Raw genomic sequence first — 26,126 nt, forward strand, 5'->3', positions numbered from 1 at the left:
TCCGCATTTGCACCTTTGACTTTTGCAAATTTGGTTATTCGTGGTTTTAATTAATATGTTTTCTCTAGGAATCTCTCAGTCCTCCATCACAACTTTGCCAGAGGTTGATCATAGAGTTGTGCTGGAGATCCTAGCGGTTTCTAGAGAAAACACTTCTCTAGGCATTTGTAGGTCCTCCAGCATGATTCTATGATTAATTTCTGGCAGATGTTGCAATTAACATTTTCACATAATGTCACAATTAAAGTGCCATTATTCTGGGAATAAACAGGCAACAAACAGCAACAAATCATTCACTGGGAAATCCCATGAATGATTTTTTGCTGTTTAATGCCTGTTTATTGTCTGTGTATTCCCAGCATAATGGATCTTTGTGAAATGTGACAATGTTAACTGCAACTGTTTAACACACACACACTGTGATTTTCCCTGTGTGATAAAGTCACTAGTCATCTTATGCTCTATGCCAGACACTACATAGGGACTTCTCCTCTGGCTGAGGAAAACTGGCTTTGAAGCCCTTAACCATAGGACGTTTTCTGGGGTCCACATGGGAATGAGCAAGCAAAAGAAAGTGAGGTGAAAAAATGATGGGATTGTAAGGGAAGGAGAAAGGAAAAGCAAGCGAATTGATTTTGGTAGGGTGGGTGAGCAATAGAGTATGAATAAGAGGCTCTTTGGAGGGAACAGCAGCTGAGAAAGTTCTTCCATCAAACCCTTGGCTGCACTGAATATTTGATGTTCACATGCCCTCTAGAGGACAGGAAAATGTATTGAATCAGAACCTTGCTAACTGAGGTATATGACCTGGCATTCATTTCGTGACTTACACATGTGTATGTTTCCTTACACACGTGGTTGTACTTTTCTAGCCATGGCATGATGCTGAAAGTTGTGGAACCAGAGTTGGACATATGATGCCATTGTGCAATCCACATGCAGATGTGAACTGAACGTTGCAACTATATATTTCACATTTGTGTGCACGCATGTTCAGTAGCACACTGTTGCAACTCATTAATGTACAATCGTAACATAATTCTGCCACTGTAGTTACGCCACTTCATCTTGAGGTAGGATCATGACCAGAAGACCATACTTTCATATTTAATGCAAGACTATAATTTAATTATAATTATTTATAATGCTTATTTGCATATATGAACGAGTGCCATCTATTTCTGCTGCGGCGTTGTAAGTATAATACAGGTTGAGTAGCCATTATCCAAAATACTTGGGACCTGAAGTGTTTTGAATTTTGGATTTTTTTTCAGATTTTGGAATATCTGCATATAACTAATGAAATACCTTTGAGATGGGACCAAGTCTAAACATAAAAATCTTTTATGTTTCATATAGACCTTACACACATAGCCTAATGGTTACTTTATACACAATATTTAAATAATTTTGTGCAAGAAACAAAGTTTGTATACATTGAACTCAAAGCAAAGGTATCAATATCTCAACACCCAGATGGACAATTTTGAATTTTTGAGTATTTCAGATTTCAGTTTTCCTGATGAGGGATACCCAATCTGTATATTGGTAGTGTTGGTAGCATACCCCTTATTTGAGTTTTAAATGTGACTCAGTTTTATCTTTGTATATATGTGGACATTCTGATATTTTTATCTTGTATTTTATATGCTGTAATTTTGTAACCGTATTTAGTATTTTATTGATATGGTCAGGTGACTAATCAATAAACTTGTTGTTGGTGGTGGTAGTATATAGTATATCGTATCTGCCTATCAATGCACATATTTTGTCTTATGTGTCAAGAGCTTTGTCGGTCCCTATCATCTGCAGTAAATGGTAATGGTATGAAAGGCTTGACTGCTCTATCTTTTAACTGAAATCATCAAAACCTGTGATGAATGGTTCTCCTGAAACCTATAGGCATGCTCAGACATGAATAGGTCATGGGTTAGGATCCCTGTGTTTTATATATCGATGTGGAGGGAACAGAAACATGAGCCTATCTTCTTAAATTCTTTGAATTCTTTGCAAAAAAACCAAACAAAAAACAGAGATATGAAATTCCATTGAGGTACTGAATGCAGTAGGCTTATCCCTTTGTAAATGAATATAAGATGACTGCTTCAAGATGCTTCTGTTTCCTATGAGGTCCAAATTGGAATTTCACTCCCCCTCACATTTGCAAGGAGTTTTTTTTTAACAGAACTATTTCTCTTATACATTTATATTAAAATAGCATTTATTTCTTTTCTTTAGGAATTCATTTGATTTGTCAGTAATGGCGGCAGAAGAGCAGAAGGATGATAATTCACCTTAATCTCGTAAGTATGGCTTTTACAGTATGTCTACTAGAGCAGAAACAGGCTAGTAATAATAATAATAATAATAATAATAATAATAATAAATTTATTTGTACCCCACCCAATCAACAAGGAATCCGGGTGGCTAACAACAGTGGAAGTACAATGAAAAACAAACTAATCCCTTCCCAGCCCCCAGCCATATAAAGCAGACAATAAAAATAAGCAATATCAATACAGTGGTAATCAATAGGAAAACATGAGAACGTAACAAGTAGGATTTATTCTGTAGGATTTGCTTTATCTTCTACTGGAACCCTGAGATCCACCAGTTGAAGACAAGTTCAAGACAGAAGGTTGGGAAGATGGATATGTAACTGAGGAATAGGTTAGGCCTCAACCCATGCTTGGATCAAGAATTCATGTTGACTACCAGAATTTAAACTTGCACATAAAACATTTTGCATGCACATGTGTTCTTGTGACTGCTCACTCTAGGTTTCTTAATTTCAGCAGACTGTTTTAGGAGAAAAGGCAAAACACATCCCGTTGCTGCTGCTGCTGCTTAACCATTTTTGTCCTTGTTTTCTTTGGGAAAAATAACACACAATTGAAAAAAGACAGCAATGAAGAAAATAAAATAGAGTACCCATCCAGTGTAACTCCCCCCCCCTTTTTTTTTTTTACAACAAGGGTAGTTAGGTGCCAAAGGCTTGCCTGATTTTAAAAGAAAAATGCTTCCTTACAGAAAAACAACAGGAGAGCGGCCAGCCTAGTGTTAGTAAGGAGTTCTGGAACTCATCCTCTAACTGTTCCGATTTGGCAGAGACAGTCATGATTGCTGTGTATACTCATGTATAAGTCTAGAAATTTAGGTCAAAAAATTGACCCAAAAAACCTAAGTCGACTTAGCCACAGGTCAATATAAGTACTGTGTCTGAACTCTTATTTAAAAGAAGGAAACATCCCCTGGTGAAAAGCAAAAGTATAATCTGTCCTGGAAGCACTGAACCCCTCTAGTCTCTCCTCCATCCAGCCTTAAGAGTGAGCACAAAGAGTTATGTCTGCTGGGATTTTCTAAGTTCTTTGACACTGTTTTGCTTTACTTCATCCTTTAGATTTTTTGCTATATGCCCCTAAGTTTTTTCTTTGACTTATCCACGAGTCATAGCAAGAACCATAATTTTGGCCCCAAAACTTGTCCTTGACCTATATATACATGAGGTCGATTTACAGTCGAGTATATATGGTAATCCTCTGTCATCCCACTTTTCCAGCTGCTTTTAAAATATCCTGGTTTTTCTCTCATTTTCCCATTTCTTCTTCCTTTCTGTTCAGCTTATGTCTGTTACTACAAACTGTATTCAAAGTACAAAATTAGTTTGCACTCATTTAACTCAGCAACGGGAAGAAGAGAGGAAGGGACAGATTCTTACTCGTCTCATGAGGCTCCAGCAAAAACAACCTGCTGCAACCTCTTTTAGCTTGTCTCTTTTTCCACACTACAGTTGACCCTTCACATTTGCAGGGATTAGGGGAACAAGCCCCTTGCAAATTTGGAAAAAATGTGAGTAACACATGCATCCCTCATGGCAGCCATTTCCAGGGTAGCAGATGTTCGTGGAACAGAGCTCTCCCTTCTTCTGGCCCCTTCCACCCTGGAAAGGCTTGAGAAAAGGCTTGGGAGGGACTTTGGGTTTAACATTCACAGATAACCAAAACCACAAATGTCAAACTCACAAATGTGGAGGGATGACTGTCGTAACCTTTTTATTGTAACTACATTCTGAAGTTGCTTGGATACATGTGTCCCAGTTTTCATTTGTGAAATTCTGGAGGGTATGAGACTGCCAAATTAATCCAGTTTATTATTATTATTAAACTTTATTTATAAAGCGCTGTAAATTTGCACAGCACTGTACATATTGAGTTCACAAAAATTAAAACAAAAATTAAAAACCTGCCTAAGGCGTACAATCACACAAAACAAAACATTAAAAAAATATCAGTTTGAGACCACTTCTACTGCCCTGGCTCAGTGCTAGGGAATTCTGGAAACTGTAGTTTTGTGAGACTCAGCCTTCTCTGTCAGAGAGCTCTGGGTCCACAATAAGGCCTGATACAGATATTAGCACACTGGACTGGTGCAGTGACGTCTCTTGCATGCCGTCCCGTTTAGATGCAGTGCACAAAGCACATCATTGGTGCATGCACCGTCTGAACACGCACACCCCCAAAATGTCATTGGGAGAGCGTGGAGCATGTGGATGCTCTGCTCTCCCGAGCCTTAATTTCAACCCCAGGCCGCTGCAAAGTGGCGGTCTGTACTGGGCCCAAGTTATAATTCCCAGGATTCCCTAGCACTGAGCCAAGGCAATTAAAGCGGTCTCTGGATTATTTCTGAAGTGTGTTTTGGACCCATCGTGACTTTTCCTGAAAGCATAATGGGGATTGTTGTTTGGTGAAATGCGGAAAACCAAGGAAAGATGTGATAGTTAAACCTACATTAGACACTGTAGCATTTAACAGTTCTTCTCAAGTTTCTTCTGGAGGGAGCTCTTTTGATGGAAACAGGCTTTGAGCAAGAGTTGGCCCAGCTGTGCTGTTGCACAACCTCCATTCATTTCCTGCTGGTGCAGGAAACATTCCTGACCAATCTTGCCCACAAATGCTTATCAGACCAACACAAGCATCCACCAAGTTGATGTTTAGCAGCCCTTTAATACTGTACAATCACTCTGCAAGCAACAGTACAGGGATAAAAAAAGAAAGAATGAAAACAATGCCAGTTTCAGCCACAGTGTCAAAAGGAAAATTGAGCAGTGAAGAAATACGGATAGCAATTTTGCTTCAAAAGAAAACTGTGGCACCACCCAGAGATACCATTTCATAGAGGAGGAGGAATGAACACTTTAATGGGCACAGTACAGCCAGGTGAGAGTTTTCTGACCCATTGGTTCTGTAACAGGAGGCACAGGGATGGGGCATTACTTCTAGGCTTTTTGCAAGGGTATATTGCTCCCTTTCAATAGATCCAAACATCATTCCTATTTCCATGGACATGTAGCATGGAAAGCCGTGATTCCATCCTATGACATCCATTTTGCAAAGCTGTTTGCAGAGGGGTGGTAGTGATGGTTAGGTCTATAATTAGCTGGCAAGTAGAGATGTCAAAAACTCTTAATTTCATTGTTTCTCCAAATCCCATCTATATTCATATCTTATCCTTTGCCTATATCAGGTACAAGCTTTGCTTTTAATTCCTGCATAGAAATTTATTTTATTTTCCATATACACTTTTCCCAGAAATATTACTTCCATATATATATATATTTGTGTGTGTGTGTGTGTGTGTGTGTGTGTGTGTGTGTGTGTGTGTAGTTTTGTATGCATTTCATGCCTTGATTAAAGTGTGTTTATCTCTAGTTTTCAGCTGTATGTACTTTTAGCCATTCACATTTGTTATATGTACATATGGTTTCGTTCATATCTTATTTCTCTAAAATGCACTACAAGCTCTGTGTGTCTGTGTGTTCTGGGGTGATGTGCATGTGTCAAGAGGTTGGGAAATTCAACTACATGAAATTTTAATCCCTTCTTATAATAATAATAATAAATAAAGTTTTTATTTTTATCCCGCTCCTTCCCACGATCAGGGCGGCTTACAACATAGATTAAAAACAATAGTGCCATAAACAATATAAACAATGCAAATACAGTAAAACAGTGCATACAATCAATAAAAACAATCAATAAAAATAACAGGTTAAAAGCCCCTTAGCCCAACCTCTTGGCCACGGAAGAGGAGGGAGGCCCACAGGATTTTAGTCGGGGAATGCCTGTTGGAACAGGAAGGTTTTCAAATCCTTCCTGAATTGGGCCAGGGTGGTAGTCGAGCAGAGCTCAGTGGGCAGCGTATTCCAAAGGGCTGGGGCAGCTATGGAAAATGTCCTCCGTGTGGTGGAGGATAATCTAGCCCCAGGCACCTTCAGTAGTTGCTGCCCAGACGTTCTGAGGGTGCGAGGCAGAATGTACAGGGAGAGGCGGTCCTTTAGGTATCCTGGGCCCAAGCCATTTAGGGCTTTATAGGTAATCACCAACACCTTATATTGCGCCCGGAAGCGAATGGGCATCCAATGGAGATCTTTCAAAACCGGTGTTATGTGGCTGGTCCTGGAAACACCAGTGACCAGCCGGGCTGCCATGTTCTGCACATGTTATTGAGGAGGAAGACAGTTTGCACGGATGGGTAGGGGGCAATAGCAACAACGTTTCTGTTGGGATATTTGGGTTTGCTGCTATATTTTGAATGATCCATTTCTATATTTATATCACACATTTCTCTCAAAATGGGACTCAGATGAGCCATTTTAAACATCCTAAAGGCAACAAAGCTTATTTTAGCCTGAAATCGAAACAGGGTCAGCTCTGGTTAGTACCTTGGATAGGAGATTAGCAATGAATGCTAGGTGCAATCAGAGAAAGGAACAAATAAAAATACCTCTGAGTATTCCTTGTTTAAGAAACCCTATGAAATTCATGAGGTCACTTGTTATGTCCAACATAACGTTCAGTTTGGAAAAAAATAACCCTTTTATAAAAAAAGTGGTTAGTCTTAATAAATATATCACCCTTCTGATTTTTATGATTTTGATTATCATGTGCTAATACTGTAAAAGTAATGCAGCTGCAACCATGTGTCTATATAGACTGCTTTCCTTCAATGCTTCTTTAAGAGAATGGGTTTTGCCTTTCTCCCAACACTGTTGCTGATGGCAGACTGGTTATGTTCCTCCATGGAACCAGGTGAAAGTAATTCAGAATTCAGTTTTTTATCTGCACAGCCCCATCTACTCACCTATTGTGGTCTTCTTTCTATATGACACTGCAATATGAAAGATGAATTCCAGAAAAGTAATTTATTTTTAGACTCATAAAATGGTATGTATAGAATGAGACTGTGGTTTTGCATCTTATGGGTTCATAATGAACCTTCCCACTCAGCAGTAAAATCATATAATACATTTTGAGAGGATAGCTCATGGCCACCTAGACCCACCATGGGTCAGTGCAGAAATCTATTACTAAAGCACCCTGAGAGGTGTCCATCTAACCTCTGTATAAAAATCTTCAGAAAAAGACAGTCTACCATCTTGTGGTACTATTCAAATATTGAACAGCCCCTACCATCAGGACATTCTTCCTAATGCAAGAATCTCCTTTCTTGTAATTACAATGTACTACAGCTATCACTTATCTGGAAAGCCAAAATACTTCAAAATCCAAAACTGTCCACATCGGTGGCTGAGATAGTGATACCTTTGCTTTCTGATGGTTCAGTATACACAAACTTTGCTTCTTGCACAAAAAGTATTAAAAATACTATGTATAAAATTACCTTCGGACACTATGCGTATAAGGTATATATGAAACAAAAATGAATTTCATGTTTAGACTTGGGTTCCATCTCCAAGATACTATTTATGTATATGTAAATATGCAAAAAGTTCAAAATTTGAAGAAAAAAAACAAAATCCAAAGCACTTCTGCCCCCAAGGCTTTCAGAAAAGGGAGACACAACTTGTACATAAAAACGAAGACATAAATAAATATTTATACCTTGCCCTTCAGCCAAAAAGGCTTAGATAAGATAATGATGGGAAGGGACAGAAAATAGTGAAGAAAGGAGAGAAGATTATCAACTGGTATCACATGAGCAGGAAAGACTTTCTCTTAAAAGAAATGGATTTTGCATAAAGACATGAGGGACAATTGGAAAGTGGCTTGAAAAATTAAGTGTGGAAAGGTCATGAGGCTTATTGCAGTTGCTTGTTCATGTATTTAGTTTGCAGGATTGGCCTGTCATAAAATTTCAGTTTTTAAAAAGTGGGTACAACTAAGAAGTTTGGGAAAGTGATTAATAAAATGTTCAGGAATACACAACCAAGTTTTAGAGCAGAGAGACAGTTAGCAAATATGACATACTAAGTGCTCAAAGAAAATAAAATGTAGTACGGGAAAGTGTTATTTAAAAGGCTAATAATTGCACAGGAAGGTTATTAGTGGTTGGAACCTAATATATACATGATTCAGTGTACCATCCACAAACCGTTTATCTCCTGACTGCATTACTTCATTTATACTCTCTGGTCGGTCTCATTTAAATTAAAATAAATGAATCAGGAAGTCAGGCTTCCCTGCAGGGATGGAAAAAGGACTTTTGTAGATACACAGAGTCCTTTCTGTTAATTAAACATAAAAAGGAAAGGCATTTTGCTCAGGGGAAGTAATTATGCAAGCTTGAGTGTGTATGCACACCCGAAAACCTCATCCTTTTGCACAAGGTCCGGGGTGCACTGTGGTCAGTTTCCTACTTTGTACTTTTTATGCCTATGCTAGTCTAGCCAGTGTCCTCCTCAGATAATCATGACGATTTCCAAGTCCCTATGCTTCAGGCAATAGTTTTCCTGCCTGTTGCTTTTGCTTAGATAGGGAATGGTTGAAAGAGTTGGGTGTGCTTAACCTGGAGAAGAGATGACCAAGGGCAGATAGTGACAGCCATCATCAAATATCTGTATCTGCAATCTGGTTGAGACAAATTTGTTCTCTGTGACTCCAGAGCACAAGATTGGAACTAATGAGTGGAAATTGCAAGGAAGTACATTTAGGCAAAGCATTTGGTGCCAGGTTAGATTCAGTCCTGGGCATTCTTGGAAGATCTTATTTGCTGATTCTGGCAGCAGTAGTCTAAATGGTGGTGGTGGTGGTGGTGGTGGTAGTGAAGACAATGTTTTCAAACCCAACTGCCCAGTTTTACACGAGTTCTTCCACCACAGCCATGTAAGCACCCCCAGACCCAAAGATACAGGAGAGGAGTTCCTTCAGTCTTGATTTTGGAGTCCTGAAAAACACCAAAATTAATAGCAAATGCAAATGAAAACCACCCAGGGTGAGGGGGATTCCCAGCAGACAATGGATCATTAAGTAAATGGACACCCTGTAGGCCTTGCCATTCAACAACAGAACTATACACAGATTAACATGTAAATCGCTTCCTCTCAACCAACAATATATATATATATACCCCACTGTCTTCCATGCCAGCATTCTCTGAAGATGCCTGTCACAGCTGCTGGTGAAACATCAGGAATAAACTCTTCTAGAACATGGCCTCAAAGCCCCCAAAACCCACAAAAATGATTAATGCCAACCACAAAAGCCTTCAACTTCACAATAAAGCTTGAGTTGGGAAAGAATGGGATTCTACTCTATCTTATCCTACAGTAGCTGTGTGTGCCTGCCTGCCAACAGGACTCCAAAATCCCTTTCTGTGCATTCATGAACAGCAAAACAGAGGGAAATGAAGTAGCTGCCTCACCTTCTAACTCTAAAATGTTAAAGAAGCATAGATGTATATGTCTGGCCACCAAAACAGAAACCATGAGAAGAGTGAACCTGGGGAAAGAAAATGTCATCTCTGGATGTATTTTGGAAGACAACTTCAGGAGATCTCTATAAGATTCAAAATGTTTTTGTTTACTTAAGGAGTACTTACCTGACCTTCTTGTGCAAGATAAGCAATCACTATTTTTTTCATGCTTTTCCTGGCTCTGGTACTAAATTTTGTATTAAAGCAGTAATGGCTATGGACACATCTACTATATTAGTTGAAGTTAATGTGAATCTTACAGTGAATTAGTAAGAAAATCTTAATTCTCTTTTTGCTAGAGGAGGCACTTATGTGGGCGAAACGTTTCAGAACTGTTTCAGAAGCGTGAAGGTGGGGTCATCCATCACACTTCTAAAACGTAATTGAGGCTTTCTGCTTTCTTTCTGTCACCATTGAATATCCCGTTATTCAAAAAATGACTTCGCTGTGAACACTTCATTGACGGAAGGAAAGCGGGAAGCCTCAATTACGTTTTAGAAGCATGACGGATGATCCCACCTTCATGCTTCTGCAACAGTTCAGCAACGTTTCACCCGCGTAAGTGCCTTCATGTGATAAGGTCCATATGGCCATAAAAAGGCAAACTTTGGTAAGCCATGAAACTCGGCTGGATGTAGCCAAGCAAACAGGCAAAGATTAGAGATTTAGAGTCAACTTTACAATAAAAAAGTGACTTGTATATTGAATCAAAGGGTTAGAAGTTTGTGTAAACTCTGTTTTACTGAGCCGGTTCTCAGTGACAGGTTTTCCTCCTCCCATGCCACACCTCCTTCATTATTTAGAGAAGTAATAACTGTTATGATATCTGCCTGAAGTTTTTATATCAGACCAGGAGAGATCAGTTCTCTGGGTTAAACACAGTACTCTGTTTGGATGTAATAATATGGTTCATTGTTACAGAAATGACACAGGTTGTTCATCCGTGCTTAAAAGGGATAGAAAATCAGATTATGAATCCCCATCTTCTCAGTAGGTTAACTCCCAAAGTCCTTCATGACTATCAGTTCTAGTATAATGAGCAAAGGAGAAAATCTTACTCCTCTTCAGACATGCTATGTAAAAAATATTTTCAGTCCTGGATATCATCTGTCCATTGTCATCTGCAATGAGGACAGACACAAAACATGTTTCAGTTTCCCATCTGTCCTCCTTTAGCACCCCTCTCACTCCTTTATCATTCAGATTCAGCCATGCATCTCTGACTGATTTCTAGCTTCTCGTGTAAAGAAATGTATATGTTGGCCTTGACAGAGAGTGTATGCTACAGTTAGAGATCCACATTAAAGGGCAAAGACACCAATGGCTTGGAGAAACAAACCAAATGGCTTTATTACAGGAACTTCATTCTAAGGACTTTATCATACAGGAAAATTTGGGGTTTAAAAAGGCATTTTCCCAGGACAGTCGCGTGATCGCAGCAAAGATTTTCAGACATACTGCACTTAAAGAGGACTTATCCCAGGAAGAACCAGGAATACTCTAGAAACAAATCATTCATAGGATTTCCTGGTTCTTCCTGGGATAAGTCCTCTTTAAGTGTGATATGTGTGAAAATCTTTCCTGCGATCACGTGACTGTCCTGGGAAAGAAGGTTCTTTCCCAGGTAGCCCTCCATTATATTGTTGCTGTTAGTGGCACCCTGAGAAGACCCTTCAAGGATGACCTTAATAACTGGACAAAAAGATGTCAGAGCAGGTGCTTGGTCAGACCTCTGGTCCCAAGCCACTTGGAAAGTTTAAGGTTATGAAAACACTTTGAGCCAGCAACCCTAGGGTTCCACAAGACATTGCTACGAGTTCCACAAGCGACTGTGATTTTTTTTAAAAAAGTAAAAAAAATCGAGCTCAAGCTATAATAATTTTTATGTGGGACTTCCCTGAGAACTGCACATTATTTCAAGGGTTCTTCCAGGGTAAAAAAGATGAGAAAGGCTAAGGAACTCTGTTTGGAAACTGACTACTTGATATTTTGTATGCTTGCTTTTTCTTTTGTCTTCCTGAAAGAAAATGGTGTTATGTCTGGATGGAAAAGTGAAATTGTGTGCTGAGCATAGATTTATGCCTCTGAAATTCAAACTCATGAGAATTCCCGAATGTCAAGTTGTACTTGATAGTATTGAACAGAATTTTTTTAACTTTCTTCTTAGAGATTTAAATCGTGTATTTTGTCCTTCCATGCAAGGGCAAATAACTGTTCCTTGTCTACCAAGAACACAAGGACTTAGGCAGTTTTCAATGGCAATTTGTACTTCAGGAAGTATTTTGAGGAATTCCTTTGTGCAGAAGTTCATATAGTTTTCCTGTGCAAACATGTTTTCTGCATAGAAAAATCATCTGTATTTCTGAGCAAATGAATTGTCTTTAATACTTTTCTCAGTGGGGCTGCTCTGTTTATTCTCGGAGGAGATTCCCTTTTGTCAGGAAACCCTTTTATTTCATCCAGAAAGAGAAAAATAATGAATACTCATTCAATCCCTACCATCTGCCATAGTTGGATGCTTTGTGTGTGGGGGGGGGGGGGGGCAGTGGATTATCAGTCCAATGTTGCCATCTGGGATGTGTCAGAAAAGGATTAATTAACTAGCAGTTTTTAAAACATGAGACAGGGAATGTGTATCGCCACAAACCCTTAGTAAATAATGTACGTTATCTTGTTTCCCAGTGAGTTTTCACTCCTTCCTGGAACAGGAGGAGGAGGAGGAGGAGGAGGAGGAGGAAGAGAAAGGCCAACATGAGACTTCACACATTACCTTCGACTATACTTATTGTGCTGCTTTCTTTGAACAAATGGCTTGTGAATTGTGAGTATTCAAACTTTCATATGCATTTTTGAAAATGTAAATTCTGAAAGGTTATTTTTCAATTTCAAATGTCATTGAGGAATCTGTTGAATAACCTGCTGGCATTTTATGTTTTGATGGGAACTAACTTTTTAAAAAATATATATATTTATCCAGTACTCATTACAGTGTTTAAACAGCAATTGTTCCTACTATTCTTTATGATGATGGCCTAGTTAATTCATTATATATTACTGCTGATTCCTTTTCCATTCCTTTTTGTTGCTTTGTTGTACAAATTGATCTGTACATTAAAGGTTGCAAATGTGCTTTGGTGGTATTTTTATATTCAATTGTGTTCGCACATGTGCCACCTCGCCCCCACCATTTATTTATTTATTCAATCAGTCTGTGTAACACTGATCTTCAATATGCAGTTCACAGATGATATTGGACCAAACAGGTCTGGCCTCACCATTGAGCATAGTGGTACTGACAGTGGGGCCCAGAGTCTTGGCATTTGGATGTTGTCTGGCAGTGGTGCCAAGCTGAATAGTGTGTGTGTAGTAGTGTTTGATGCCACAATGTTAATGTCATACCTATCTGCCAACCCCCCCCCCCAAAAAAAAATTATTGCAGTGCCAGACATTACAAATGTGCCGTGTGAGCCTGGAGTTCTCCTTGGTGTTGAAGCATCAATGCCAATATCTGGAGGACATTTGGTTAGGGAAGCCTGCAGCTGCTACTCCTGGTACACAAAATCAGAGCAATTGAACTGATTTGGAAGTATCAGCTTAGTTGTATCAGTGAAACAGTTAAGGTCTAAAATATTCCAGTATCAAGACATCTTCAAGGCAGTGTGATGCCCATGTTCATTCATTCATTCTAATCCATTCTACACTCTACATGTTCATTTCAAGCCCTTCTGAAAAGACTCACAACCCCACTTCTGCTGGAAGTGTGTCATCACTGCTGCCTCACAAAGGCTCTCCAGGCTGAATTATAAAGTTCATTGATGTTTTATGTGGGAAGGTAATGGAGTAGCAGCATCATTTTCTGACTCTCAGATAACCTGTAGTAAAAAGTCGGGTTTTACAGGAGGGGCTTTTCTGGTAAAGTTGGCCCTTCTTATACACAGATTTTTTTCTACACAGATTCAAGCATCCATGGTTTGAAAATGTTCAAAAAAAGTATAAATTTCAAACCTTGATTTTCCATTTTTAATAAGGGACACCATTTTGCTTTATATTTAATGGGACTTGAGCATCAACGGATTTTGTTATCCACAGAGGATCTTGGAACCATAGAATCATAGAATTCTAGAATCGTAGAGTTGGAAGAGACCACTAGGGCCATCCAAGCCAACCCCCTGCCATGCAGGAAATCCAAATCAAAGCATCCCCGACAGATGGCCATCCAGCCTCTGTTTAAAGACCTCCAAGGAAGGAGACTCTATCACCCTCCGTAGGAGTGCGTTCCACTGTCGAACAGCCCTTACTGACAGGAAGTTCCTCCTAATGTTGAGGTGGAATCACTTTTCCTGTAACTTGCATCCATTGTTCCAGGTTCTGTTCTCTGGAGCAGCAGAAAATAAGCTTGCCAAACCCCAGCGTATAACAAGGGTCCACTGTACAATCTTTTAATCCTTTGCTGATGGGCATACTTGGGTATTCTGCAGTTACATTTGGATGATAGCTCCCAGAATCTCCAGCCAGTAGGCCATTTCTAGTTGCCATGCTGGCTGTAGGATTCTGGAAATTGTAGGTGTTTTTGTTGTTTTTTAATGTTCCATTTTCTGGTCACCTATTGCTTTCTGCCGACTTTACTTGAATTTGCCTCCTTAAACAGTATATCCCAATAATTTTTTTTAATCTTGCCTGCTTGATTTGAGGTAAACCTGTTTATTTTGGGCTAAAATGGATACTGTATTCTACATGAGGTACATTGACGATATCTTCATAATTTGGACCCATTGAGAAGACTCATTCAGCACATTCCACCAGAGTTTAAATAGCTTCCACCTCACCATCAGCCTCAGCCTGGAACTGTCTACAGAACAAGTTCACTTTCTAGACACCACAGTACAGCTACTAAATGGACATCTAAGCACCACACTATATTGAAAACCCACGGACTGCTACACCTACTTACATGCCTCCAGTTTCCACCCTGAACACACCACCAGATCCAAGGTCTACAGCCATGCCCTCTGATACAATTGCATCTGCTCAGACCCACAAGACAGGGATGCCAAACTCAAGGAATTACAACAAACTTTCCTCTAACTACAGTATCCACCACATGAAGTAACAAATAAACAAGGCAAGAGTTGTACCCAGGAATGATCTATTACAGAACAGATTGAAGAGAGAAAATGACAGAACCCCACTAGTTGTCACATACAGCTCCCAACTGGGACCTCTCAGGTGCATCATCAATGAACTACAACTCATTCTGGACAATAATGCCACTCTTTCAAGAGCTCTTGGTGACAGAACTTTACTCGTCTACAGACAGCCTCCAAACCTCAAACGTATTCACCCATAGGAAGACACATGACACAGATGTGGCCTTGCCACAAACCAAGATGCCAACTCTGCCTGCATATTATCCAGGAAATGTCATCACAAGACCTAATGGTATCACCCACAATATTAGGGGGACCTTCACATGCTCATCCTCCAATGTGATTTATGCCATACTATGTCATCAGTGCCCATCAGCACTCTACATCAGGCAAACAGGCCAATCCCTGTAGCAGAGGATAAATGGACATAAATCAGACATTAGAAATGGGAATACATAATACATAAAAACTGGCGGCAGAACATTTCAGTCTCCCTGGGCATTCCAACTCAGACGTCAGAACAAAAGAACTACAAATGTAGATTGGAAAGAGAAACAGAAGAATGGGAATTCATCCATAAACTACAGTCCATCAGCAATAGATTGAACAGGGGCAATGGCTCCTGACTCACTGCACACATTTCAACACTATCTGACCCCATCCTCAGGGGATCAGATAGTCCTACACTGTTCTCTTCACCTACAGGCTAGTTTCTATTGCCAAAGTGGTCTCTCCTCTTCATTTCCGTACATGTTGGCCAGTTCACAATGGCTTTGTTCACTAATGACCATAGTTGAAACTGGACTTGCTCCTTCATTTCCATACACAAAGGATTTTGAATTTGAATTGACATTCTCACATACCAGTGGCATATATATGTCTGCCCCTGGTTTCCATTCCACTATATGTATCTGAGGAAGTAGACTGAATTCTATGAAAGCTCATGCTGCCAACTGCTTTATTTCATTTAGTCTCAAAGATGTACAAGATCTCTCTACATACCGATTCTACAGATTAACATAGCTATATCTTTGAATGGATGTTATCTCTTTGTTTATTGATTTAAAGTTTCTGATTTGAGGGTGGGTTTTTCTTATTTATTGGAACTACAGTGGACCCTTCACATTCACTGGGGTTAGGGGCACAAGACCCCCATGAAAATGGGGGGGGGGACTGCAAATAAATAACCACTTTTTAATAACTGAGAGAACACATCTCTAGGAATCTCTAGGTCCTCCAGCACAACTATATGGTCAACATTCAGCAGACATTGGCTGCAAAATCACACTGGAGGACCTACAAATGCCCAAAGAGGTGTTTTCTCTTGAAATCTCTAGGTCCTCAGTATGATTCTATGGTCACCTTCCAGAAGAGTTGTGCTAGAGGACCTAGAGATTCCTAGAGAGAACATGTTAATCAAATCCGTGAATGATCAATTCTGCAAAAGTCAAAGTTGCAGATGGGGAGGGCTAACTGTATACAGTAATGTAATTGAAGCATTTCCATCATCTTTTCCTATTTCTTGGCTGTATTTTGTATTTATTTTTGAATGAGGTTAAGAACTTGGGCTTTCCTTTTGGAAAGAAAAGTGGCATATGGATAAACTATTATGATGAATTAAGGTAAATTTAAATTTACAACCCAGGCCTTACCTGCTCTGCTAAAGACTCACCATGACAGTAATTGCATTTATTACAATTCTTTAGGTCATTCACCGCCTGGGAAGCCTACAATAATAGGTTGCCGATCCTCAGGAAACGAATCATTTATTTGCTGGTGGAAACCTGATGCAGGTGGAGGGCCTCCTAAAAGTTACTCTCTACTGTACATCACAGAAAGGTAGGAAAATAGAAAGAGAGGGAGGCAGATGGGTGCTTTGTTTTGTTTTGTTTTTCACACAAATTCTGGAAAGGAAGGAACACTTTTTCCATACATATTCACATTTACAAAATGAAACCATATCTAAGCAGTTCTTCCAGGTTCTCAATGTTTTATGGAATGAATTCCCACTGAGCTCTGGAGGACTTGCCTCTGTGTTACGATTTTACACTAGTTATGCCTTTAGGTCTGAGATATCCCATGAGGATGTAAGTATGTGGCTGTTGCCTACTAGGTGTGGGAATGCTTTTGTTTAATTGTCATTTTATTTTATTTTAAATCAGAGATGAACAGCCCCATGAATGTCCAGACTACATATCAGCAGGCCCCAATTCCTGTTACTTTGATCAAAGACACACCAGGTTTTGGACAAGATACAACATCACAGTAAAAGCTACCAATGACTTGGGGAGTAATTTCTCTGATCCTCACTATGTGGATGTGAGGACTGTAGGTAAGAGCAGAACATCAAAGGAAAACCTAGCTTTGCCTCCTAAGAAAGCCTTTTTTTGCTAAAAAGAAAAAGTACAAAAGGTGGCTAAGAAATATCATTTTAAATAATTTAAAACAATAAAACCATTAACTCAGATCATCTAGAAAAGTAATATGATAGCCAACTTTATATATCTGAAGGTATGGTGTAGTGGTTTGTGTGTTGGACTATGAATTTGGTGATCAGGGTTCAAATCTCCACTTGGCCATGGAAACTCATTAAAATGGCTGACAGTAACATAGATGAGAAAAACCTCTGTCTTTAATATTAAAGAACTACTCATACCTAGGTAGACTAGCCTAACCTGGAACTCTCTAAATGTGCTGGACTATAATAATATAATAATAAAATAATAAAATTTATTTATATACTGCTATTCCATGGATCATAGCAGTTTACAGCATAGTAAAAACAATTTAAAAACACAATATACAATAAAATAACAAGATAAAAACAACAATACAATTACAAGGCTGACAGAATGGAAAAACGTCACATTCAGGGGGAGAAAAATATATAACTCCCATCATCTCCCAGCATGGTCACTGGCCTGTTGGCTGGGGTGAAAGAAGGGAAATCCAACACATCTGGACGGTGTCTGATGGGGAAGGCTGAGATCTACAGTGATGCTTCTGGTTGTTGCTGTGTGCCTTCAAGTGATTTCCAACTTATGGTGGCTCTAAGGTGAACCTATCATGGGGTTTTCTTAGCAAGATTTGTTCAGAGAGAGTTTTCCATTGCCTTCCTCTGAGTCTGAAAGAGTATGACTTGCCTAAAGTCACCCATTGGTTTCCATGATGAATCTTCAGTGTGAGGTTTTTTTTTACACAAGCCACTTCCATGACCCAATGTTTGCAAGCAGTTTGTTCTAGAAAGCCACAATTAAGAATAACTTACCCAAGGTCACCCGGTGGGTTTTCATGGATGAGTGCGGACCCTCATCTCCAGGGTCATATTCCAATGCTCAAACCACTATACCATACTCTTACAAAGTTGCCCCAGATCATTACTGAGGACTTTGTGGGACCATCATAGCCTTTTGTTGCTCTATTGCTGCCACAAAATGTTTTACATTAATGTTTTTAATTTGATTGTTCTTCACTTTTGTACTAGCCATTGTTTTCACTGTATTTTGTTTTAATTCAAATTGTTAGCTGCTTTGAGTCCCATATTGGGAGAAAGGCAGGATAATTCATTAACTAACTGGTGTAATTGCTTATTTGGTGTGGAGCCTGATCTTGCAAGCTAGAGTCCAGCAGTACTGCATTGTTCAAGAAATGGCTGAGTGTAATCTATGAACAGGTTTCATTCATGAACTTTAAGAGGGTTACAAATCCCACATCAACGTGGCTTTCAGATATTGTTGGATTCCATCTTCCAGCATTATACCTTTGCTGAATACAGTTGCTATGAGATGCAGCTCAATAACATCATAGGATTTCTACCCCTGACTTAGATGAACTATTGTTCTACAGTTGGCCCTCTCTATATGTGGATTTTTTATCCACTGATTCAATCATCCACAGCTTGAAAATATTAAAAAATAATATAAACTTCAGAAACAAACTTTGTTTTCGCCCTTTTATATAAAGGACACCATTTCATTATGAGATTACATTTAATGGGACTTGAGAATCCATGGATTTTGGTATCTATGGGGAGGGGGGTCCTGGAAGCAAACTCCAGCAGATATGAAGAGCCTACTGTACTTCATTGTTCAGGAGCTCTTTGTACCAATCTCTTCTGTACTGATTTGATTCTGTTCACGCACATACAGTTTCATGAAAGCAGGGGTTTTATGGGAATAGTTTTTTTAAAAATAGTAACTTCTGAACCTTTTTTGTATAGTTAAGCCAGACCCTCCTGTGGATCTTTCTCTGGAACTGAAACAGTTGAATGAGAGAAACTATGTGTGGGCAAAATGGTCACCACCACCTCTAATGGTTGATGATGCAGCAAGCTGGCAAACATGTAATTATGAACTGCGAATGAACATTGGTGGAGGACAGGAATGGGAGGTAAGTACATTTGCATGTTTTTGAAAAACCCAAGGGTAAAGGATCTCAAAGAGATGTAGATGTATATATGCATGTATTAATTTAATGTGGCTAACATCCTTTCTTTGGCATATGCTATGTTCAAGGAATAGCTGAATGGCAGAGCAAAGATATTGTATTGTATTTAGAAAGCCTAGATGGCAGTGCTGGATGGTGGATGGTGGATTCTAGGGGTTGTAGAAAAAAGGTAACATTTTCAACCTCTGTAAGGCCCCAGTGTCATTCTGGTATAAGGTCATAGATGCATCCAGGGATAGCCATTGTGTGGTCTGGGGTAACTTTTAACGAAAGGGATGATAGTTCAGTGGTAGAGCACTGAGGGGTGGCTGCTGAGGATCTCATGTTCAATTTGTGGCATCTTTTGTTTTGAAAAAAAAAAGGAAAATGTAACAGGGGATGGAAAACAGCGCTTCTCTGCTAACACTCTAGAAGCAACTGTTGGTCAAAGTAGACCGTAGTGATCTAGGTGGACAGTGGGCCTTGATATCCATTGGGGTTTGGTTCTAGGATCCCCCATGGATGACAAAATCCATGGCTGCTCAGGCCTAATATATTTAATGGTGTAGTAAAACTGTGACCCTTATATAAAACTGCAAAATCAAAGTTTCCTTTTTTGAATTTTGCTTTGGAAAGCTTCTTTGGGATAACTATATAGATTAAGGAAACCAAAGCTCCATTTGTCATGTTTGCAACAAGAAAGAAAGAAAGAAAGAAAGAAAGACCTTTAGATCAGTGTGTAGATGCTTCTAAGAGCTAAGTGTAAGTTGGAATGTCTCCCCGTAGGAGCAAGTAACATATTAGCAGCACAGTGATGTGATTTGAGAAATGTAATTTTCTTAAAGAATACCAAAGAAACTGATCATTCAGCTCAGCTATGAAATGGATAAAAAATGCTCATTCTTCACTTAGTACTGAGTCATTTGAAAAGTGATAGATGCTTGTATTTCTTTTATTTAAAATACTCACTGAAGCATCTTTAAAAGACAGCTACTGGCTAGGTCATAATTTTTTAAATTGACTAAAAATAAATCCAAACCAAAAAACTTAACCATTATAAATAAATTTCCTTGATTTGTTTTGCTGACAGCCTACAAAGGATTTGAGAGGGCACAAGATGTGGTTAGGAGGCCATGTCTTTCAGTGGAGCACAAGTTGTATAGTCTTATTCTTTGACATTTTTCTATATTTAATTACAGATATTCTTTTCAGTCCTAAAATATTAAGACATTACATAATAGCATAGTTCCAAGTGCTTCAGATTACTAGTGTAGAGACATCATTTGGATTCATTTTTTAATACCTGCAGTTCTCATAATTCCTGCTGTCTTTAACTCTTTCCTAGACTCATTTTGTTGGAGAGCAAACACAATATAGAATGTCTCAGTGGCAGCCAGAAGTGAAATATACTGCTCAGGTTCGCTGTGTAAGAGATAATGGGGAAACAAGTGAATGGAGTCCAGAAAGTCACTTCAAACTCCACAGTGGTGAGTCAATTACTAATTATTTTTCTATTTGGAAGAGTTAAGAGGAGTCAGTATTTGAGAAAGGTATGTAGCTGAGAAACAGCAAACCTAATTTACTAGAGTCAAATTGTACATCACACACAGATTTGTCTAATAAAACTCTAGGAGCTGTTTCTTAGAGACAAAACAGCTTTGGGAGAGTACAGTTGCCAGAGAAGAAGGCAAGAAAAGCTTGCTTGCCAATTTTCTGTTTTAGCTACATCCCTCCCTTACTCTTAAGAAGATGTTCCAAAAAGGATTGGACAAATATGCCCGAAAGACCCACAAAAAACTATGTCAATGTTGGTTTCTTTTTGCTTTTTATTTTCCAGCTTTTTGTTCATCATTCTGTCCTCTTTTTGTGTTAGTTTGCATTTTTAAATGACAATAAAAATATGTAAGTATTGTAATTTAGTTTGCACTATATCCTTTCTCGTGTAGAGTTTTCCTAAGATACACATTTTATGCAAACATTTTTTTTCCTAATGTAATGATTTGTTGTTGTTGCTGCTGTTCATTATATTCTGGTCAACACCCTTTCCCCTTGTATATGTCTTTTTGTAAGCATTTCTGAGTAAAAAGATTGAAGGAGTAGTTTGCAAGTTGATTCATGAAATGCAGTCTAGTTCACATTGTTCAAATTGGTTCACATTGAAATAGAAACACAACGGCCCCATTCCCACTGGCTTATACATGCGGATCAGGACGCAAATCATGCGTGCACAGTTTCCATTTGAGCATGCATTCAATATGCATTGCTCCAATATTGTTTCCATTGGAATTCGAATCTGAATAGATTTATCCTGAAAAATCTGAATTATTGGTTGATAAACCAGTTTAAATAATAGCGTCTTTTTCGTGAGTTTTCCTGTGCCTCCAGAGTCTGATTCAGGGCAAATGAATGGGAACGAAAGGGTGTCTGATTCGGGAACCTGGAGATGGGAGGCACAGCGCTCAAGGGGCTGGCCTGGGGGTGTCACCCGCTTGTTCTCTTTTCTGCATTACCGGTGCCTTTTTCTCCCGTTCACATAGCCTTTCCCCTGGTGGATTGGGAAGCAGGGTAAGGCGATCATGCTACATTAAGCTCCAAACACAGTAAACACATTATGCCCCCTGCAACCTCCCCCCTGCTCCACATTCATAGACCAATGTGTGAGGAGAGCCATTGAACACCATTTTTAACTCTTTTTTCTTTTTTTGCCTCTGCCTGAGCGCCTGAGCAGCAGATGGGCTTTCCATTACATGCCTGCTTGATCGCCCCCCTCTTCTCTCTTTCCCAGAAGAACTATGGGAAGACACAGAAGAGCCTGGGACCCAAAGTGATTTGGGATGAATAGAGGCTCCCTTTTCCCTTTCCCGGAGGGGAAAAGCACCTCAGCAACTGATTGGCTGTGGCGTCAAGTGCTTAAGCGCTTGATTGACAGCTGCTTTAAAAAAAAGAGGTTCTGGAAGGGCAATGGGAACGGGGAGCAAAATAAACTGCTTCAAATTACCACAGGGAAAATACCAATGGGAAGAAAAACAGGGGTAAAAAATCCCAGGTCTGTTTGCACCCGTTTTTAATGGGAACGATGGGTCAGATTCGAATCAGAATCCAAGTCAGAATTGCAGTGAAATAAGCCGCTTTTTTTGCCCAGTGGGAATGGGGCCAACAATTTCTTTCCCATCCATAGTTTCTGATTTACATTTATGATGATGATGATGATGATGAAGCTTTATTTATAAAGTACTGTAAATTTACATAGTGCTGTACATACAATCAGTTAAAATAGATAAAATAAACCTGCCTATGGTGTACATTCTACAAAAATAATTAAACATTATACATATAATTATATTTTAACATTCAAACAATAAAATATAGCAGACCACAAATTAAAATAGCATTCGATAACAATCATGTAATGATTTCACTTTGTTAAAAGCCAGTTGAGAATCACTTGTTCTGAAGCCTAGGAACAAGTGATTTCCAAATTAGTATATGGCTCAATCATGAATAAGCAGGGGTTTGCCCCAGATTCTCTTTCCCTAGTTTAACAAGTCTGACCATTACACTACACTGGCATAATTGATTTATTGGGTTTTTTTTTCTATTTAGGCCAACCTCCAGGGAAGCCAGAGGTAATAAGATGCCGCTCTCCTGAAAAAGAAACTTTTACTTGTTGGTGGAAACCTGGTTCTGATGGAGGACTTCCTAACAATTATACTTTGCTCTATAACAAAGAAGGGTAAGCAGAAATTAATTAAGCTAGGGTTTTGGTCTTGTACCATTCTGCATTCTCTCGGAAGTTTGTTTTTAGTTTTTTCCCCACAAGTTAACTTCTTAATTCAAAGGGCCTTTCACACTACCATAATTATAGCAGAACCTAGGGTAGAAGTGTCCAGAGCCTCCGTGGACTATCTTATACTGGATCAGTTTGAGTTGGTGAGTACCGAGGATGTGGACAAGATCCTCGGAAGTGTTCGGAAAACAACCTGCTCTCTTGATCCCTGTCCCTCGTGGTTAGCGGCCCAGGGGGGACCGGCGGTAACACTTTTGTTGCGCCGGATAATTAATACATCTTTCAGGGATGGGCAATTTCCATCGGATCTCAAATTGGCCATAGTAAAACCGATCCTAAAAAAGCCTTCCCTTGACCCTCTGGTTCATAATAATTACCGGCCTGTCTCGCTGCTACCATTTTTGGGAAAGGTGATTGAGAGGGCAGTTGCGATCCAGCTTCAGGCGGTCTTGGATGAAACGGATTATCTGGACCCATTTCAAACTGGCTTCCGGGCGGGTTACGGGGTTGAGACGGCCATGGTCGCCCTGGTCGATGATCTCCATCTGAGCACTGACGGGGGAAGCGTGTCCCTGTTGGTGCTCTTGGACATCTCAGCGGCTTTCGATACCATAGACCATGGTATCCTTCTGGGGCGCCTGGCGGAGGTGGGAATCGGGGGCACTGCGCTCCAGTGGTTCCGCTCCTACCTCTCTGGGAGGTCCCAGATGGTGCAGCTGGGAGCCGTGTGCTCCAGCGAGCGGGCCCTTAAAACCGGGGTCCCTCAAGGAGCCATTCTGTCTCCCATGCTATTTAACATTTACATGAAACCGCTGGGAGAGATCATCCGGAGACATGGGGCGCGGGGTTATCAGTACGCTGATGACACCCAAATCATTTTCTCTATGTCTCCGACTGATGCAGTGACTGGGGATGGCGTCTCTCCTCTCGTGGCCTGTCTGGAGTCAGTAATGGGCTGGATGAGGGAAAACCGACTCAAGCTGAATCCAGAGAAAACGGAGGTACTAGTGATAGGCTCCCCTGGTCCAGGAATGGCGGTGGTTCCACCTGTCCTGAATGGGGTCACGCTCCCCGTGAAGGACTCCGTGCGCAGTCTGGGGGTGCTTCTTGACTCGTCCCTTCACCTGACTGCTCAGGTGAATGCGACGGTCAAGAGTACCTGTTATCAGCTTCGGCTGATTCGCCAGCTGCGCCCATACCTGGCCCAGAGGGACCTTGAAACTGTTGTACATGCTCTGGTAACTTCAAGACTGGATTTCTGTAATGTACTCTACATGGGGCAACCCTTATACCAAACTCGGAAGCTGCAAATGGTGCAGAACATGGCAGCTCGGCTGGTCACTGGCGCTCCCAGGACCAGCCACATAACACCTGTGCTTAAAGATCTCCATTGGCTGCCCATCCGCTTCCGAGCTCAATATAAGGCGTTGGTTATTACCTATAAAGCCCTAAATGGCTTGGGCCCAGGATTTCTGAAGGACCGCCTCTCTCCGTACATTCCGCCTCGCACCCTCAGAACATCTGGGCAGCAACTCCTGAAGGTGCCTGGGGCCAGGTTAGCTTCTACTGCAAGAAGGTCCTTTTCCACGGCTGCCCCAGCCCTTTGGAATAGGCTGCCCACGGAGCTCCGCTCATCTACCACCCTGGCCCAATTTAGGAAGGGTCTTAAAACCTTCCTATTCAATCAGGCATTCCCCGACTGAATATCCTGTGGGCCTCCCTCCTCTCTCGTGGCCGTGAGGTTGGGCTAAGGGGCTTTTTATTGTTTTTAAGGTTTACTGTGTATGTTTGTTTTTAACCTTGTATGTTGCTTGCACATTGGTGCACTTTGTAAGCCGCCCTGATCGCTCGGAAGGGCGGGATAAAAATAAAAATTTTATTTATTATTATTTTTTATGATTCCACTTTAACTGCAATGGCAACCTTTTATGGAAATCTAGGATTTGAGGTTGAGGGGGTACTTAGAGTTCTCAACCAGAAGACTTTAATGCCTTATCAAACTACAAACCCCAGGATTTCATAACTGTAGCCATGGCAATTAAAGCAGAATCACATGGCTTTAAATATGAACTGTAAGCTAAAAAGTCCCCCCTCCCCAAAAGTAACAACTCAGCAACAGAGATTCTTGTGGCACTGTAAAGATTAACAAATGTTAATGTTGAAAACAATGACAGCCATTTAAAACAGCTTTCTGCAGAGCTGGCTTCACTGAAGTGTCTCCTTCTTCTTCAGAATCAGACATTTTGGGTGGGCTATCTCTGGGGCTTACCTGCGTTACTCTGGCAGTGACACAGATGACCTTCAAGAGAAACCAAGACACAATGCATTGTTCCTTTGAGCAGGACGTGCAGGGCATGGCCAATTCTAAAAATGTGCATGCTGACCACAGTTGTGGTCACCAGAATTCAGAAAGGACAATGACTTGTCCAGAGGAGAGTGAGCAAAATGGTGAAGGGTCTGGAAACCATGTCCTTTGAGGAACAGCTTAGGGGGCTGGGTATGTTTAGCCTGAAGAAGAGAAAGTTTAGGGGTGATCTGATATCGGTTTAAATATTTCAAGGGATGTCATATTGACAAGCTTGTTTTCTGCTGCTCCAGAGAATAGGATTCAGAGCAATGAATTCAAGCTACAGGAAAAGGGATTCCACCTCAACATTAGGAAGAACATCCTACAGTAAGAGCTGTTTGGCAGTAGAATACACTGCCTTGGAGTGTGGTGGAGTCTCCTTCTTTGGAGGCTTTTAAACAGAGGTTGAATGGCCAACTGTTGGGGGTGCTTCGATTGTGTATTCCTGCATGGCAGGGGTTGGACTGATTGGCCTTTGTGGTCTCTTCCAACTCTATGATTCTATGACCACTTCTCTGCTGTGGTATTGTAGCAGCAAGAAAAGAGTAATTGCAGCACTTCAGAGCTCATCTTTTTCCATTTCTGGTGAGCTAGGATAGCTGTTTCCTCATTGTGGTTTTTGCTGCAGGCAGAGAATGGCCAGCAAGGCTTTCCAAAGCAGCAGCTCCACCACCTTCTTCAGGCCCTTCTCCCAATAAGGCAGGACTGT

The 26,126-nt window shown here is 40.3% G+C and overlaps 1 protein-coding gene across 3 annotated transcripts in view; it reads left to right on the forward strand.

Moving 5' to 3' along the window:
• Nucleotides 1-26,126, forward strand: part of PRLR (prolactin receptor) — a 112,839-nt gene that overhangs the window by 67,261 nt on the left and 19,452 nt on the right. For 2 of the 3 annotated variants that reach the window (XM_042451519.1, XM_042451520.1), the window contains exons 2-8: nucleotides 2,239-2,303; nucleotides 12,394-12,532; nucleotides 16,565-16,697; nucleotides 17,021-17,190; nucleotides 19,078-19,247; nucleotides 20,629-20,770; nucleotides 22,887-23,016. In XM_042451519.1, coding sequence (XP_042307453.1) covers nucleotides 12,463-12,532; nucleotides 16,565-16,697; nucleotides 17,021-17,190; nucleotides 19,078-19,247; nucleotides 20,629-20,770; nucleotides 22,887-23,016 — 815 coding nt within the window. In that variant the 5' untranslated portion in view covers nucleotides 2,239-2,303; nucleotides 12,394-12,462. The remainder of the gene's footprint in view (nucleotides 1-2,238; nucleotides 2,304-12,393; nucleotides 12,533-16,564; nucleotides 16,698-17,020; nucleotides 17,191-19,077; nucleotides 19,248-20,628; nucleotides 20,771-22,886; nucleotides 23,017-26,126) is intronic. The other variant, XM_042451521.1, reaches the window with a different exon arrangement.

The sequence above is a fragment of the Sceloporus undulatus genome, chromosome 2 (assembly GCF_019175285.1).
Source record: "Sceloporus undulatus isolate JIND9_A2432 ecotype Alabama chromosome 2, SceUnd_v1.1, whole genome shotgun sequence".
NCBI classification, from domain to species: Eukaryota; Metazoa; Chordata; class Lepidosauria; order Squamata; family Phrynosomatidae; genus Sceloporus; species Sceloporus undulatus.